This window comes from Vanellus vanellus, assembly GCF_965231255.1.
Source record: "Vanellus vanellus genome assembly, chromosome: 2".
In the NCBI taxonomy this organism is placed as follows: Eukaryota; Metazoa; Chordata; class Aves; order Charadriiformes; family Charadriidae; genus Vanellus; species Vanellus vanellus.
In genome coordinates this window covers 110735219-110754318 of record NC_138906.1, presented here as the reverse complement: position 1 = coordinate 110754318, position 19100 = coordinate 110735219, and the positions used below count along the sequence as shown (strand labels likewise).

Here is a 19100-nt window from a genome sequence, read left to right as displayed (position 1 = left end):
GCCACTGGTTTCAAGATCTGATTCACTCAGCGGCTCTTCAGTAAAGGCCTTTCCTGCGCCATCCAGTTTCCTTTAGTTTATCATGCACTTTTTTTTTTTTCCCCATGAATGCTTTCATGCTACTACTGGGTATTGTTTTCTTGTAGCAATAAAAATCATTAAATTCTAGCCGAGGAAGGGTGCATAAAATAGATGATGGTTACTTCACTTCTTGTCAAACCAGGCTTAACTCTAAGCAGTAATGCAGGAGTGCCTCCTCTGGGAATTCAGCGGTTCTGCATGAAAGTCATACCTAGGTATTATGTGAAGTTCATCTGTTTAAATGAGGCTGCAGAAATTGAGCTTGAGGAAATTTAAGTATTTGACTTGATTGGTCACAGGTATACAAATACTGCTAGCATTTCTTTTCAATAACTGATCAAATTAGCATAATCCTTTCCAGCAACTTAGATCTATAAAAGGTACCATAGCAAGGTGAAAAAACAACAAAATGCTTTCACACGCAGGAAATGATATTAAAAAATATATACAATCTTTCATTTGTTAATTTTTCTTGGGAGGAAAAAAAGAAACAACACAAACAACTTAGCACTCTAGCAACACACGATCTTATGATCAACTGCAGAGCAGCGTGAAAGACCAAAAGCTGTTGCCTGGTTTTCTTTATGCGTTTTCTGAAGCCATATCATTTATTGAAGTGTGCCTAGGGTTTTTGTGTTGTCTCATCAGGTCCTTTCACCTGAGTCAGAGGGTATTGGAGTCAGTTTAGTGTAACAGTGCCATATGTTTGGAGCAGTGATAGTTTTTTTCCTTGATAACCAGATGCAGACTGCAGGATGTGCACTGCATTTACAGACCTCCCATGTGAATATTTAGGCCAGTTAGCGGCAGGAGGTTGTGGTCTGTAGTTGTAATGTCATCTGGCACAGGGAGTTAATAGGTTTCATTGTATTGCCTTGACTTGCAGAGCTTCATTTCATGGAAGGGTCCCCACCTCACTTGCTACAAGGCATCTTCCTTTTTTCTTTCTTTTTTTTTTTTTCTTCCCCTGAAAAAAGTGATAACCAGACATTACAATTTCCACCATAATTAGACATGTTATCTTCTCTAAACCCTTTGTCTCAGGGATCACAGAGTTCCTGTGCCTGTGAAAGAGTCTCCCGTGATATTTAGGATGTGTGACATTGAGAAGCTGCAGACTCATAACAAAGGGCAATTTTCTCCGCCATGGAAAGTGGCACCTTTTCCAATGGGCATTGTAAAATTGAATGTCAAAACATAAATATTTCAGAGGGGGTAGTTCAGCCGTCAGGGGGCTCACCTGCTGATTCCACTATGTTTAAGGGGTCATGGTTCAAGATCCAGTGGCAACAGTCACCCTCGGAATTATCTCAACAGGGAGGGTCTTATTTTATTGAATGACTAAAGTAGAGAACACGGGATAATTGTGCACTATGGGCCACGCTAAAACAAGATTTACTAGAAGGTGTTGTCTGGGCTGCACTTTCTGAGACAGTGACGTACAGGTTTATGTAGTAAATTTTGCGACAGTATCAAAAATGGAAGCAACCTGATTAGAAGAGAATAGTGGGGGGAGTGGGGAGAGGCAAGGCAATAGAAGTGGAAAACTCTTCAGCTGCATGTTAAATGGATACCCTGAGCTGACCATGAGATTTCAAAATTGAGAAATGTAATCCAGGCTGGTGGAGTTTATTAATGGAAAAGGCTTTGGATTTCCACTTCTTCTTGAAGAATTTTGCGCATTGGAGAGACTTTAGGACAATATATAGTGAAGGAAAAAATGCCCTGTTGGGTTGAAAAAGTTGATAGGGAATTGATGTGGTTCATAGATTAGGCTGGCACTGTGACACCAGTATCAATGTGTGAATGGAAGTCTGTAGAAACTTGCACTTTGGCTGCAAAGGTTATGTGGTACGAAGATGATCTCAAGAGCATTCAGTGCATGGCCCTACAATGCAAGGGAAATCTCAAGGGTACAGAAAGAGAGGACATTTCCATGAGGACATCTAGGAGACTGAAGACATGTTCTGTCCATATCTACTGGTGCTCACTGCTACACACAAACAGCAAGGACTAGTCTTGATGAGTTGTTTTAGAAATTATGGAGTGAAGCAAAATATTCAGAGAGATTTTCAGTGGGTGTAAATTACCCTTAATTGCTTGCAGTGAAGGGAACTATTCCTTAAAACTAAGGATCTTATTCATGATCTGAATGTTTTCAACAAATCAAGATTGCCCCTCAGAGACAGTGCATAATGGTGTCTTTTTGACACTAGCAGATTGTTTTGGCAAAGTAGAGTAGTAACATTTTTCAGATTAGCAGTGTTCACCAGAACTCTTCTGCTACTCAACTGTGGCTTAAATATAGTTTAATTTCTATACAGCAGATGGGAGAAAATGTAAGTTTTATGGTATATATTGAATAAGGAGGTTATTATTTTTTCAGATATATATTCTTCAGTCTGGTGTTTTGTATATCAACCAGCTATTTAAGAACACAAACATGAGAGAGTAGATATTTAGTGGACGTTTTTTATGTTGTGGTTTTCTGGTTTTCTCTTCTCCTCTTCTTTTCTCTCCTCTTCTCTTCTCCTCTTCTTTTCTCTCCTCTTCTCTTCTCCTCTTCTTTTCTCTCCTCTTCTCTTCTCCTCTTCTTTTCTCTCCTCTTCTCTTCTCCTCTTCTTTTCTCTCCTCTTCTCTTCTCCTCTTCTTTTCTCCTCATTCTTATAGCTGTTCACATAGACAGCATTTTACTGCTCTGGTAAGACATACTACATGCACAGTCCAGATCACATAACATGCTGTGAGAATTACACCCTGTTTTTCATATTTGTGATTTTCAGGGCTATATGCAAAGTAAATAGGGAATACAAGTTTAGATGTGACAGGTAGAGCCGAGTGTTTTAAATATACCAGCAGACAAAGTAATGCTATTTTTAAAGCCTAAATTAGATTTTATGCAGGCAAAGTGTGAATGAGGAGACAAGACTGCATTTGCCCCTTTTGGGGGAAGGGAGTAGCATTTTGGAGATCCAGAAACAAGATGTAATGGTGCACTTATGTCCTAAGGTAATTAATGACATCAATTACAAGTGCAAATATTTCTCAGTTCTGTGTATTCTAAGTCCTGTTTGTAACACTACTTTATAAAAGAGCATCTTTGAACATGAAATACAAAACGACTGCATGTCAGATTTGCCTTCACACTCAAGCCTGTAAACTCAGATGACAGAGAAGGCACTGGAATCAGAGCACTGCATTCCCTCTATTGCTGTCCGTGTTAGTCACATCCACTGCTGCAAGTGGAATCCTGAACACTGAAGTTATGCCTGGGTGAGGAAAAAAACCAAAACCCAACAGCACCTTTTAGTTTTCAGCTTTATGAACGCTGTGATGACACTTATGTGGACTTGTGGACTCCATACTTCTAGACTTCACAAAACAGGTGAAAGTAAAGTGCCAATTATGCTTGGACAGAAATATAATTTTTTTTTAACACATAGCCATAAAAATTCCATATAATTATGTGTATTTATATCAGTAAGAAAGGCAGTGAAATGCAATTTAATAAATAATTATTCCTAAAACAGAAAAGGTTTTTCAATACCAGACACTTTCACTTCTGCTTTGGGAAGTATCACACTCAAAAGGCAATGTGCTGAAAGAACTATAAATAAAAACCTTTAAAAAAGGGCTCTAAGAGGAATAGGAAGACTTATCCTGAAGAAGTGGGGGAAGGAAAGGAAGAGTGTTTCAGAGCAGAAAGTGCTGCCACACAGCTGAATAAAAATAATTGGAATTCTGGAGACTGTGGTGAAAGTATTTGAGAATGAGTAAATGACAACAATTTTTTTTTCCAGGGGGTGTGAGTATTCTGCTTTTCATCAGATTGTGCTGTCTAGCATATGGGCTGTTTTTCAGTTGGTATTTTGGGTGCGTTTTTCAGCTCTGTGCTGTGGTGTGTGGCTGAGGACCGTGGCACTCCATATGGTGGCTTTCATACTTTCCTGCAGGTGTAAAAGAAAGGATACAAGAGAACACTGTTCGAGATAAAGGTTAGAGAAATTCTAGGGTTGAAATGTCTGTTCAGAGCAAGAACAAGACATTTCAAACCGCTTAGTGGAAAGACTCTAACATATTGTAAATGTTTTACTGACATTTCTTAAGAAAATCCATTTTGTATTTTTATCTCCGTTAAATAACAATCTGCTGCCTCTTTGAAATAAACTGACAGTTTATCAATATCAGATGTCTTTAACCTGATGTAACTTAGACAGAGACAGTAAAGGGTGCATAAACAGCCTCTACCACAAACAACGTTTATCTTATTTGAACTGAGCGGTAGGAAGTGAACATATCGCCACGGAAGGGAAGCACAGCTACTCTCCTTAACACTCATGGCAGCCCTCTCAGTAATTACTATGTCATATGGTCATGATTTACCCAGAGGGCCAGATCAAAACTGAGCTATGACTAGTTGGGATTAATCATTTTAAACTATGCTCTGCTAGCAAGGATGACACCTGTGTGTTAATCCCACCGTGAAAAGAATCTTGGTTCATGTTTGAGAGACACCTTTTGTAACCGTAGCATCACGTTTTGGAAATCAGGGTCTTTAGGTAAGACATTGTCTATTCTCTTTGTTTTGCCTGTAGGGAGACACTGGATTTTCACATATGGAAGCTTTCAAATTGCTACTGCTTAGCAAACACGCACAGTGGGTTTGTGGTTTATCCCACCAGTCTCAAAGCAAAGCCTTTCTGGTGCAGGGCAGTACCACAGAAGGGATTACTACAAAAAGGCTTTAAATACAGTCTGTAATCAGAAGAGCTTTTTATTTGTTTCATGTTTCTGCCCTCTAGGTACCTTTGGCAGCACGATGCATAGGCGTTCTTCAGCTAAAAGAGCCTGACATACTGAAAACAGATATCGGAGATCACATTTCACTCAGTTTTAATAGTAGTGGGTAGGGATACAATGATAATCTATCTAGAGCATTTAATGCGCATGCAATTTAATGTCTAGCCTTTTCAGATTAATTAAATGTAGAAAGGATGAAATCTGCTTTCTTCCATGGCTTCCTAAGTAGCAGCGGCTCACTCTAAATGAATGCCTTGTTATCTGTTATAATTTCATCCTCATTTTCACCTTGTGTTTGGCACTTCTTAAATACTTCTTGTCTGCCTCATTGCTCACTCGGACAAGGAAGATGCCTGTTTCAGAAAGACCATTGCCTACCTGGTGTTAATGCAGGTGATTCCTCTGAAAGGCAAAGCTACGTTTGGTTCTGACCGACAGAACTCGTGCTTTTAAAAACGTTATACTAAATGTACACTTTTACTTGGCCAGAGAAGGCTCACAATTGCAAAAGGCAGAAAAAAAGGCTTGCTTAGGTATTGAAGGTTGTTTGGTTTCTTTTGTAAATGATTATTTTTCCAATGAGTTCAACCAGTTGTTAAACGATCAAAATTTCAAATAAAAACAGAGAAGATGCACAAAAAGATAAAAATTGTATGCGTTACTGCTGAAAAATAATTTGTCATTAAATCAAGGTTTCATTGAAAACACAAAATCACATTATCCTCTGATCTTTAGGAACATATTTGCGTATAAGTATATAAACATGCTTCTTACTGTGCCTGACATTTGCTTTAGGAATGTAGTAAAAATGAGTGGGGAGAATCTGAAGGCTTTTTAGCGGGTAAGATTCAGATCAGAACAAATCATAACATCTGGTACACCGTGACTAAGAATCAATCAAATTATTCCAATTCATCTTATACTCCTTTATTTCACTTTTCAGTTATATGGAAGAGAGTTAAGCGAGCATATGTCCCTGCCATTAATACCACTTCCTGCCTGTAGCTGGTTTGTAATTATATCATGGTAATGGCAGGTAAAGCAGACTGTAGCAGACAGAGGAGCAGAAATCAAACAAAATAACTGTAAATAACTACACTTGCTTTGATTATTTTAAAGAGAAAATTTGTACTGGGGAAACTGGTGTATTGAGAGAACAGTCACGAGAAAAACTTATCGCTATAAGTACATTTATATCAGCAGTAGTAATGCCATCCAAGGAGTGCACTTGAAACTCTCAGAGACTTACTATGTAAACTCAACTGTGTTGATGATGAGAAAAATAATAAGTAAACATTTTTGATGCATGTAAAAAAATAAATAAATAAAGTTCTGACAACCGTTCTTGTCTTTTTCCCGGATAGGTACCTATTACACCATTTCTTTGGTAAAGGCTATTCAGCACCAGTGACTTCTTCCAATCGACCACTCCACAAATTATTACCTCTGGACTCCCAGCTGACCCCCTGCCGGAGGCTAGAGCTACTGAGACAACTGGAATTGTGCCCGCTCTCATCAAGGTTTTTTCTTTCACGGAGAAAAAAAAAAAAAAAAAAAGAAAAGATGAAGTTGGGCAAAGTGGAGTTTTGCCATTTTCTGCAGATACTAGCTCTTTTCCTGTGTCTTTCTGGGATGAATCAAGCAGAGCTCTCGAGGTCCAGGTCAAAGCCCTACTTTCAATCAGGGAGGACAAGAACCAAACGCAGCTGGGTGTGGAATCAATTCTTTGTCCTGGAAGAATACATGGGTACAGACCCACTCTATGTAGGAAAGGTAGGGGATTTAAACAAACTTTGGAGGGTGCAGATGCTTGCTTTCTGACGTGTTTATGTGGTGCAACCTGAAAATTGTAATTCTGTCAGCATGGTTGACTTGAGCCAGGATGGAACAAAGTTTCGTAGTTTGAAAAAGAAAGAAGTTTAACACTTCAAAACGGTGACACATTACATTCCTGATTCCTTTTGCAATTTTCATTAAGACCTCTACGTATTAGCTATACTTCTTTAAAGGAGTACAATAACAAAAGTGTTTTACCACCGCTGATACAAAGAAAATGTTTTTATACTGATATTAGATGTATTTTTTCTATAGAAATCGAGAAACGTAACGATGAATATTCTTTTACAAAAGCCAACAGCTAGTCTCAGAAAATAAAAGTTCTGTGTTATGTCGTTTGCTCCCTAAAGATCAGCACTACTGAAGGCACGAGAGAAAGAATCAGGCGTCTGGGGGTGTGACAAGTAAAAAGGAGGGCATGTCTCCATCGCTGCTTTGCTTTGACGTGTCCTGGCTGGCAGATTGGCACCTCGGGGGCCTCGCTGCCCTCCGCGCATGGCACAGCCCTGTGGCTTTACCTTCCCTCTGACGGGCACCAGGCCAGTGCAGAGCAAACCCTTTCGTCAGGGCATCCCAAGCGGCTCGGTTCACGCGCCCGTCCGCCCGTCGCGGCACGCGGAGCACAGCTGTGAATCCGGGCCTTAGCTCATTCACTGCTTTGTGCCGGTGGCTAATATGCTTCTTTCAGCGAATTAGGAAGGGAGAAAAACAAACCCCCCCCCCCAAAAAAAAAAAACCCCTCTCGTGTTTCTGTGTAACATTTCTGTGTAATCATCTTACTGAAAGAAAACCCCATTTTTCTCTGTAATATCAGAATCGATAAATAGCGTTTCTCATTAAAGTATAGCAAATGCGTAGAAAACAAGGGTGTGACAGCTTTTAGCAAAATGGCATACTTACAGAAAAGGAGATGAAGTAATCTGAAATGCACCGCTTCAAATATATGAGTGCAATGAATTTCAGCTTACTTAATTTGTCCTACTGAGACAAAAACCTTCATGTTTGTGTTAACACAGTTAAGCACTTAAAATTTAATCATGCCAACTGAATAATCAAGTTAAATAGGGAATTGCTCTCATGCTTACAGCTAGGGTTGTGTTTAGGTGGTTTTCTGAACTGGGGCTGGTACTTTGCACAATTGAGCCCTTAAAAAAGATGCGCTAGAATCAGAAATATCTCTCATTACAGCAGTCCTGCAGGTTTTTGTTAAGTTTTAGGTTATGTAGCAGTTTCCTTTCTGATGCCATGCAGCTGCTGCTTGGCTTTGTAAGTTTTGTCTTTTAGGCAAATTTGTTCTCAGGCTGGAGCTTCTCTTGTGCCTCTGGAAAATGGCATATTTGGCATTCTTGCCCGGTGATAAAAAGGGAAGTGTGGTTTACAAATTATAATTTCTCTCCTGGAAAAGAAGTGTCTTTAAATACTCGACTGAAGACTGCTTTTGATCTGTAGCGATTCGCATATTCATTCAATTGCTATATTATGGCCAAAGATGCTGTGGCAGCGCCAGAGTACATGGTATTTGCATGTATGTGGTTATTTTTAGCTTCACAGTCTGCTCTTTCCTGTCCTTTACAGGAGTCCTAGCATTCATAAGCAGATATCTTCTGAAAAGCAAACCTTTTTTCCTGAAACAGTCTGTGCCCAGCCTGCTTTTGCATCAGCAGTAGGAATTGTTGGCTCAAGAACTCACATTTGTACCAGCAATTCATTTTGTAGGAAAAGCAGATAAAAATTTGCACTTGCAAAAGGAAGCCCGTCTTCCTGGAAACAGAGCCCTTGCTGAGCATCTTATAAGATAAGACGTGCCCAGTTCCTAACCTTCTCACTGGAGAGGCTTTTTACTGCACGGTTCCTGAGGTGCAATCATGACCGAAGCTGCATTCCCACGCAGGGGAGCAAAGAGGTGAAGAAGTGATTTTCTTTCGGTATGTTAACATACTATATGGAGCACCACTCCGAAGTGAGCAGCAGTCATCTTCCTCCCCCTCTTCTCCCCTTGAAAATGTTGCTGTTCTTGTTTCAAATCCTTTGCAGTCAGGTATGAACTGTAGAAGACAGATTTGGGTAGGAATGTTGGTGGTGGTTTTTTGTTGTTGTTGTGTTTGTCTTTGTGTTGGTTTTTTTTTTTTTTTTTTTTTCTTTCCCTTGGGTGAGGAAGCTACGGCAAGCAAAGAGCTGGCCTAACTAACTTCTCTCATCAAGTGAAGTGGAAGCAGTAACCAGACTCTGCCTCATGTTCCACAGAGTGCTCTGCTCCCGGGGAGGTCAGTCCTGCACTGCCTCACATTCCGGCTGCTTTGCAGGGCGCCAATCTAACTGCACATCCAGGAAGGACGAACCTTCCTCCACGTTTTAAGGGCTGCGAGCTAAAGATGCTTCAGACACACTCAGGCAAACGGAGATGCAATAGGGAGTATTTTCTCCCCACCGCTATTCAGTTTTACAAAGCCCTAGGCAATTCTGTTTGGAAGGCAGCATTCAGAGAATGTTAGGGTTACACCGCAAATCATTCACCAGTCATGAAATACCAATGTTAATTCCATGTTCAGCATTAACTCTGTCCTCCTGGGTGCGTGCATTCTGACACTTTAATTACATGGTTGTGCGAGGGAAAATCCTATTACTTTTAAATAATGCAACAGGATTCCTGTTCACCTCAGTAAGACAAGCCTTTTGCTTAAAATAATTTTTCAGTGTATTCGTGTTTGTTTAACAAGACTTCAGATCTGTAGCTGAGGTATATTGCAGCCTTCTTTCTTGCATCCTTGACATCCAACTATTGGCAGAATGTTTTTAATTTGTTTTGTTGTTTTTTTTTTTTTTAAATGTATTTTTTTTTTTTAAGGAGGCAGGGGCCTGTTTGTCACCTCACTCTGGAGAAACCTTTGGAGGAGTTCCATTAGTTTTACATTAATAGGAGTCAGAGGTGACTGAGATTTCTTGCCTTTTTTTTTGTTTTTAATATAGGTCTTTCCTCTCCATAGTATGAATTTTAATCATCTTGGATTCAATCCTGAGTAATTCTGAGTGCCTCTTGGGAGGTGCTTAACATGTAATCAGATTGTGGACTGAACCATACACAATTTCTTTCTGTCTGTCAGCACAGCATATGTTATATTCACTTAAAGGGCTGAAGCATTTAACTGTTTAGCCCATTTACCTGTTCAGATAGGCACTGTTATCTTCCAGACATGCCATGTAGGAGATGAGGCAGTTAACTATGATGTTAATTTAACTATAAGCATAGGTGACTTCTGTTTTCCAGAAAATGTTTACTATTGCTCGGTAATATGTTTTGTGAAATGCCTTACTCTGTATTTTCCATATAAATGACTTTAATGGAATCTATTTGGGCATAAAAATAATAGTACAGAGCAATTTTAAATGATTCAGTGCATAAACACCTAAAATTAAGAAAAAGTGCATGCTATTATATTGAATATTTCAAGAGCTGTATACCATCTTGTAATTAAAGTCTAAGAGTACACATTGGCAAAAAGTGGTGTAGTTAAAGTAGAAATTTGAAATTTTGTTTATGTCTTTTTTGGTTTTGTTACCTAACTATCAGACATCCAGGGTTTGGTTTTGGTTATGGTAGTTGGGTTTTTTTGGTTGCTGTTGGTTTTTCTTTTGTTTTGGTTCTTTTTTTTTTTTTTTTTTTAATTTAATTTTACGTATTCTGCAGCAAGTGTCAGTCTCCTCAAAAGCATTATAATGACATGAAGTCTCAGCCAGTAATCCTTTAATTTTTCTTGTTAAAAAAAAAGTAATCAAAAGAAGCCACAAATAAACCCGAAGAAGTGAAACAAGGCTGCTATCCAAACCAAAGCTGCTTTTCCAATGTCTCTAAATTTAGGTATAGTTGAAGACAGGGACAGTTTCATGCTCTTTGTTGAGTTCAACTCTTTTTTTTTGTTGTTTTGTGGGTTTTTTTTGTTTGTTTTTTTGTTTTTTGTTTTTTTTTTCTCTCTCCCCTGAAACCTCACTAAGATATGAAGGACTGAAAATAAAAGTGAAAAAGACATAGGCTTGATTGAGCACAAACCCCAGAAGTTGATATTTAACTTTGAGAGGCTCACTGGTACTTCTCAAAAATAACATTTGGAACTTGTAAGGTGCCCTGCATGTGGTTGTTATTCATAATGTATGGCAAGGAAATCATAAATCTAACCTGAGTATTCTAGAAGATAAAATCAAGAAAAAAAGGTTAAATGAGTGAACTAAGAGCACTTAGTTTGCTGGTGCTCAGTCACTGCCTTCCAATTCCATTTTACCTGCCTCTTTGTTTTTCTTCTAACTACTTTAAGATAAAAAGGCTTGTTGGATTCAATTTTCAAACATGGACCAAAGTGCATAAAAGGTTATGTTTGCATTATTATTTTCTGGAGAAGTACACAATGAGTGAAGCATTAAAAAATTGCAGTGAACTTAAACATTTCCTAGAAAAATTGTGCATTTAAGAGAACTTACAGTTTTGTGCTAAGACAGAGTGGGGAAAGGGCTTTTCATGCAGCAAAATAACCAGAAGCGTGTTTATTGTCAGCATAGAGAGTGAATTGTTTTTTGCAGCCTCATAATCTTGGAGGGAAGGAGGCTGGACAGGGAAGGATACTGTGGTTTTGTACTTGTTTTTTGTTTTTCGAAGCTGTTGGTGAATGTGTCAATACGGTGACAGAATTATTCATGTATGATACTTATCTGTGGTGTGACCTTATATCAAGCCATACAGATGCAGTCAGAAGTAGGGCTGTTTTTGTCAGTCATAGCCTGACACTTCCAGATGCGGCTGATGACTTGGATAATAAATATCTTTGTTAAAATACTTTAAGGTGGTGAGTACTGTGGAAGCTCTGGCCAGCCAGTCAAACTCAGACTGATACGCAGGAATATCAGCTGCTGAGAAACTGAAGGAACTTCATCTGTGGTGAAAAATCTGAGAATCTCTGAATAGAAATTAGCCCAAATAGATTTTCATCTCTCTAGAAACTCCACTACAGCAGTTTTGCTGACATTTTGGGAAATGGAGAGGAGAGAGGGTGAAATCACGAAGGCTAAATGCAGGTAAAAGAGGCTAGGCTGCCTCATTTGCAGGTAACGGAGCAGGAGGTGGGTTGGGTGCAATTTCTGGGAGGGCTCTGTCCCTTCTGCTGCCTCTGGAGGTAACCCATGGGGACCTGCACTCTCTCTTTTTTTTTTTTTTTACACACACACGCCCCTCCCCAAGTACTTTTTGGGGAAAAAAAAAGCAAACAAACCCAACACAAACCAACTATTCTTCATCTGTCTTTGTGGACACTATGTGGGAAAACAAAAATGGCATAATAACTCAGAGAAACTTCCCTTTTGTTATATTTTTTTTTGCTACTTTTCTATGCATGTTATCTTTACTTTTAGCATAATTTTTGAAGTACTGTTGTTTTATATACTCCCAAAAGGCCATTTACGAAAGTGAAAAAGCAAATCTTTATATTTCTGTAATTTATCCGTCTCAGGAACTCTTTGTTGTTCTGCGCTTTGAAAATTGATAACAGTTGACCTTTTAAGTAAAATGGGACATGTCAATGTTTCTTCTACCACAAGTGCTGCAAATGAAACAAACGAACAGACAAAATAGTCAAGTCCTGCTTACCCGCTTTGTGGATTGAATAGGTCTTGGTGAAGGGTTGCTTCAACCGTACAACAGTGGTATGAATTTACTGTCTCAGCTGGTACTACGTAGTCAGTAGTAGCATACACTTTTCTTCACTGGATAGGCACTGTGGGCTTTGCATTATTCCATGCTTTACTTTATTTGGATTACCCTGAATAATTGAGAGCTGACTGACAATCTGAATGTTTCCTACTTAGCATGCAGGGCTAAAGTGTCTCTGGGGGAAAACGGTGAGATTAGAGCACACAGGAAGAATTATCCAAAGGGATAACCTAAAATCTACTGCTTTTTCCTGGTTGATTTCATTAGCCTGCACAGCTATAGTGTAATTTCCTCTTTCCCTCTTTATAGGAAGTCGTCTTCTCACATAGCTGAATGGATACAGAAATGAGTTTTATGCTGAGGATTTAAAGTGATGACAATTTCACATGCTCAAGCACTAAAAGACAATTTGTACGTAATTTCATTATTAGAAGTGATAATGGAGTTGAGAGACTTATGGTTGGATACTGAACCAGAACATGCAGCTTTTTGATCTTTTAGTATAATATAGAACATTGATCCTTAACATGTGGCATTAGAGAAGAGGAAGGTTAGTGAAGGTGATGACAACATCCGTAAATTAAGTAGCCCTCATCACAGCTTTTTATTCAATGGCACAGCTACGTTATTTATATAATCCTGTAATACCAGTTCTGTATTTCGGTAGACTAATAGGATCTACCTGCAGTGCTCTGCTCTGAACTTCTTGCGGGCGCTATTTAAAACTATATTTTATGGGTCTCTGGCAAAATAGAAAAGCAAGAATAAAAGCTAATTTTGCAACGAGATGTAGATGCAAGTTTCCTGTATGCTTGTCTGGTTATCAGAAAATACCTTCTTTTCATGAGAGCGTGAGATTTACAGTTTTGATGTCAGTCAAGTTCATGCTGCTGCAGCTGACTGTTTTTAGCCATATTCTGACATTTCTTCTCTTTTTCATCTGCTGAGCTTGTTGTTAGTTTTCTAGTTCACTCTATTGTCTGTCACTCAATATCCAGTTTTACCTCCATCCTCTAGTCTCACAGTCGTGTATTAATGACGTTGGAAATCCAGTGCTATAAAGCTAGGGCTACCAAGAACTGTATTTGCATTATTCTAGGGCTGAAGAAGTCCAGTCATGAACCAAATTCCCCGTGTGCTAGGCACAGTGCAAGCAAACGCAACCTCTGCCCTAAGGCAGTGGTCTTGTAAGATAAGAGGCAATAGTGGGTTAAGAAGTAACAACAGAATCCAGAGAAATATGGAGGCATTAATCAACATCCCCAGAACAGCTTGAGAACAATAGATCACTGTTGTTCTTTGCTATGATGATAGGATTGTATTTGTTCCAAAGATGAGAATCATGCAACATTTTTAAACATTATGAGCAGATAACAGGGAGTTCTTTCCTGCCTTTATTTTTTCCATCCTTTATGAATGATGAGTAAGTTGAAATTCATAAGTGTAGATCTATTTGATATCTATGTTAGTACAAGGCTACTTCTTCTTTCAGACCAGTGAAGGAAAAGGATATTTTTCCATTGCTTTCAAAAGATCAAACTGCCTGTGCTTTAAAGTTTTACATCTTGTAGCCTGTTATCACAGTACCTTTTCTATGATGCCTTTTTTTCTTTTAGACATAAGTGTCTGCCTACAGACCTATTGGGCATTCATTCTATGTATTTAGTATTTTCTATGTGCCACAGTCTAAAAGTGCTGCCAGAACTATTGCTGCCTTGTCACAATTCTTCTGCTGAATTTCTTCTTTGCTCTACACTATTGCTGTGCTGGGTTTTTTTGGTGGCTGTTTTTAAGTTTTTTTTAGTACTACACTGCACTTCAAGTTCTTTTTTTTTTTTTTTTTTTTTTTTTTTTTGAGTAATCACTTAGTAAAATAGTGCCTGTATACACATGTCAGTTTTTTGTTACTCCCCCAGTTAAGGGGAGTACCTGGGACAACATGCTTAGAGATCCTGAAAAAAATCAAGGAATGGTTCCTTCACATCCTGCAAGTTGGCTTTTACATAAATATATTGGTGATAAGTGATGGAAAAATCTCTGCAGTATAATCTTTTTCTCTTAGCATTATGCATTTCCTTGGAAGAAGTTGCTGAGCTAAGTGCTAATGGTGGAAGTGCTGAGAGAAGAAATAAGTTAATACATTAGGTTGCTCACTTCCTTCAGAATAACTACTAGGTACTTTATGCTAACAGCATCTTCTCCGTCGCTTTTGCACTGGAAGAGACACTTACTGTCATGTGAATTAGAGACAAGTAGCTCCTAGAAAAAACAGTGGAGTTTATGCTCTTAGGAGAACCCTAATTCTGTTCCAACTGTCCAAATCATGGTTGTGGTATGAATACCAGCCTACACCATGAGCGTAAGTTTGAGAAGGTCATAATGATCTTTCACAGCTTCAAGGCTGTAAGAAGGAGGATCAGTCACTTAAAAATAGAGGGCTTTTTATTTACGTAGTATTAAAAATATGTTGTCAACACCTAACCATAGATCACTTGACCCCAATCTATGAACGGGAACCACCTTAACCTTCCCAGGCTAGGTGTAAACTTAACCGATGAAGAAGCTCTATTGACAACAGAAGAACACATCATGAAAAGGTGCTAATCGCCAAAATTAATAAATATGTTCATAAAACTATACAATATATTTAGGATGAATTCTTGCAGATGTTTTTGACTTAGCTAAAAAAAATTACTACTATTAATAGTTCCTTCTGTTTTCAGGTATTTGCTGGTCCTACAGCCCTATGCTGTTGCAAAAAGAATATTGTTATTTATGTGGGTGTAAAACACATAGTGCAGTAGTAGTACTCTATAAACCATAAACAATATAGCGAAGAATAAACATTATTTTATCTTTCAGATAAATGGGAATACCAAGACAAATATAGCTCTTTTGCATATAGTAGTTCATGTGAAAGTATTCGTGCACCAGAAAATGCAAAATATGCCTTACTGGCTCAGTCTTAGGCTCTCTCTTTCAGAACGCTCCCCTGGGAGAAGGTGGTAGTTCTAAACATTTGAAAAGAAGGCAAAAAGCTTTTAAATATGTGTTGTTTATTATGTTATGCTGTTCATAGAGTAACTGAAGAGTTAATCCAGAATCTTGAGATCAGTTTTATCCACCCTAGTAGACCTTTTGATAGTATTAATTTTGGAATACAACTATTTGGTGGTTTTAAAATTGATTTTTTAAGTGATATTTTCTTCTTTAGTTTAGTAAAAGAGGAATACTGAGGACTGACTGACAACAGGAAACAACATATTCCACATTTTGACAGAGAAAAAATAGTGCCTTCCTTTCATATAGTCATATAGTACTCTTAGAGCTCTGAAGGCCTGCTTTACGGGGTTTCATATGGGTGAATAGGGTATACGATGAGAACAGCTAAAGGCAGTTTGACATAATGTTCTACCTACACCACAGGAGGTTCTTTGGCCCTCTCTGAGTAGAAAGAAATAAATTTAATGCCATTTTCCAGGTAATATAAAGAGATTTTGCTACACGAATCCCACAAAATTTGACCGTAGTCATACTGTCCCATTTAGTTTTCCTGTTTCTGTCACTCATGAGAAATTACCTTGAGGATTATAGAGACATGCAATTTTGTTGCTGTGGAGTGCACGTGAGAAGAATTGAGCCCACAAAGTTATTTTCCATTTGAAATGCTTCCAAAATATGGAAAATCTGGTACTTGGATACATGTGTAACGAAGATAAGCTGCTTAAACATTTCATACTGAGGTACCAAATTGTAACCCTGCTGACTAGGCAATAAAGCAATTAATTTTCCTTACAAGGTAGACAGGTGCAGTATTAGGCAAAGTTTAGCTTATTATTCTGTAACAATGAAAAGTTTTCAGACACGCTTGGGAAAAGCAGATGGTCACTTCTTAAGTTTCCATAATCATGGTATAAATGCAATGCCATAAATTAGCAAAATACTTAACTTGTCTTTCTTATACAATTTACACACATTATATGGGCAGAGTTGGCATTTGTGAAAGTACTTGGTATATTTTTATGTTTATTTTTTTTTAACTTGCAGGGCTATAATGCTACATAGTGTTTATATTAAAAACTTAAATAATTCCTCTTGCTCCTGGATAGTCATAATCTTCATGCACATGTAGACTGTTGTCCTCACGCATCTTTTACCCTCCATCACTTAACTGTTGCTTAGCCAAGCAATACATATTTCATGCTTTTAAAAAACTTTTCCTCTTAGTCAGCACTGCAATTCTATGTTCATCTTTACTGCTTTTTATTCATTCTCTCTATTTTTTCAATATTTTCCCGACAATAAACAACCAGGAACAAAAGTACTCTTTTATACCTTCTGCTAAACAGGAAATAAGCCAAGTGAAACTGTTATTTCCTGTCTCATTGTATGATTCAAACTGCACAATTCATGTTTGTGTCTTTCTTTGCAAGCTCGTCTACTACTACTCTGAGGATCTTAAAGCCTTATTGCTTTTCTCTTCTATTCTTTCTTCTGAATCAAGTGTAGTCCTGAGTGTGTATCTATCCCTCCTGAAAAAATTGGGGAGCAAAGGAAATAACAGTTGTTTAAAAAGTTGTTTCAATATATCTGATTTCACTGATAAACTAAGTGAAGCCATGTCAATGGAGGTTTTACGGAGTAAACTGGCAGGAATTGAAGTGATATCAGTGACGGAGTGCATGCATAAATGTGTGCGTGTATGTATAGGAAATAATGGAGGTACCTTACAATGAGGAATAATTCTTACTTCTACTGACAAATTTATTCAATTCACATTTATCTTAAGACTGAAAGAAAATGTAAATATTCTGGTCTTAACGATTTTAGTATAAGAAAAAGGAGATTGAAAAAGTTTAAGAGAAGAAAAAGCGTCCCAGAGAGTGTGAGAATGCAAGGCCCATGATGAAGCAATATACTATGTTTTTCTCACTCTGGAGCCAGGTGTAAATCTGAAAAGAACATACCAAAGCAATCAATGAAAAGATTAGTTTAGATTAAGGTATAACTATCACGTGTATAGGTCTTGATTCCCTTGTCTCTTTGCTAAGGACACTATATACATGTACATGGGGCATACATTGGTTTAAGTCTCATCAATCCACCACACAGGGGTTCTAGAAAGAAGGCCTTTTAGGTACTGGTGTTAGCTGACTTTGTTAACACAGATGGGAAAGGAGGGCAGTTAGCCAGATCTTCAGTAACAGCCAGGTCTAAGAAATGTACAGGATACTCAGTCTGTTAACTTGCAGGTGTAGTTGAAAGGGACAAAAAGGTAAGCAAAGCTCATTTGTAATCGAAAGAGGAAGATGTCACGTACAACAAGGTAATCTGTGATAAAAGACCGCAGCAAAAACAAATATAATCAAGAAAAAAACTAGTAGAAAAGTGATTTTGTGTTTCTTTAGTAGGAACAGGGACGCAATGGATAGAAAAGGAAAGGTGTAAATATTTCTTATAAAACAGTACTTAAGAGGGCCAGAGAATTCAGAATTTGACCCCCAAAAACCTAAAACATGAGCAACATGATACGAAACAACATAGGACAAGAAAGAAAAGCCTTCCATCCGTAGAGATTCCAAGAACTACTGGGTCAAGCTAGAGTACGGATAAGCAAAAAAAGCAGCATGCAGATCTGGAGAAGTACAAGCAAGTCTGAGCTCTCAGCAGACGGACAGAAGGATGCAAATATGTGCAGCTATTGGGGCATCAGCTGGGCCGTGTCCAGACTGTTTCTAAATTAAGAGCCAAAAATCAAAAGTATTAATGCTCTGGTCTACCAATGAGGAAAGCAGCCCATGTCTGATGAAGTAAATTTGTGTTCCGAGTTAAGGTGATGAAATAATGACGCTTGTGGGTTTTCTAGGTCTTTCAGAAACTCGTCTTTCCTTCTAGACTGGTATTTTTGACATTCATCACTTCATGTGTCTGTATTTCCTTCAATCTATTTACAGGCTACATGGGATTTTTTTCCTACAGACTAATTTCAATGTCCCATCAAGATTAGATTTTGTTCCATACTACGTAAGCCACAGTATCACATTCAACAATTTCCCTTCATCTATTATTTTAGTAAGTAGAGATGGGTAGAAGATGATGGTCTATTCTGCTATTTTTTCCAGATTTTTTTTTTTTTTTTTTTTCCCAGTTTTATTTCTAGAAGCACAAAATGAAATCAATTACTGCTTTTTCACATGGGATGATGCAGACTGAGGGCCCAGGTGCTTTGTCTTGCTTCCAAAATATCTGCCAAGCAGGGAATGAGGCTACAGGAAGGAAGAAAGATTAAGATGTCTACCTTGATGACAGGTCCTTCTGATAGCTTTAGAGATATAAGGGTCTGTATCGGCAGACTACACTAAAAATACAAGTTATTTACCTTTGCTTCTGAAATAATTTTATCTTTTTTGTGTTAGGATACAGTGTCCCACCTTCCAGTTCTATTTCATGCTTGCTTTGTACTACCCTTAAACTACAAAGACCAATTTGGAACAGTTTTGGACTGTAGCAGTGTGAGCTAACAGGTTGTGGATCAGATTCAATTCTCCGGAAAATTACTTTGTAAGGTAATTAGCAAGATACAGGGGAAACATGCTGCAGCTTGACCATCAAGGTCAGAAGATTTAAGTTTATGACAGTGAACAAACTCGTGAGCAATATCACAAGTTTTCCTGGAGTAAAACACTCTTGC

At 38.2% G+C, this 19100-nt stretch overlaps 1 protein-coding gene across 1 annotated transcript in view; it reads left to right on the top strand.

Annotated features, from left to right (window-relative positions):
* Positions 1–6444: 6444 nt before the first annotated feature.
* CDH7 (cadherin 7) overlaps positions 6445–19100 on the top strand; it is a gene marked incomplete at both ends in the record, with an annotated part of 71514 nt that continues 58858 nt past the window's right edge. Inside the window, one exon of the mRNA XM_082499629.1 lies at positions 6445–6654. Coding sequence (XP_082355755.1) covers positions 6445–6654 — 210 coding nt within the window. The remainder of the gene's footprint in view (positions 6655–19100) is intronic.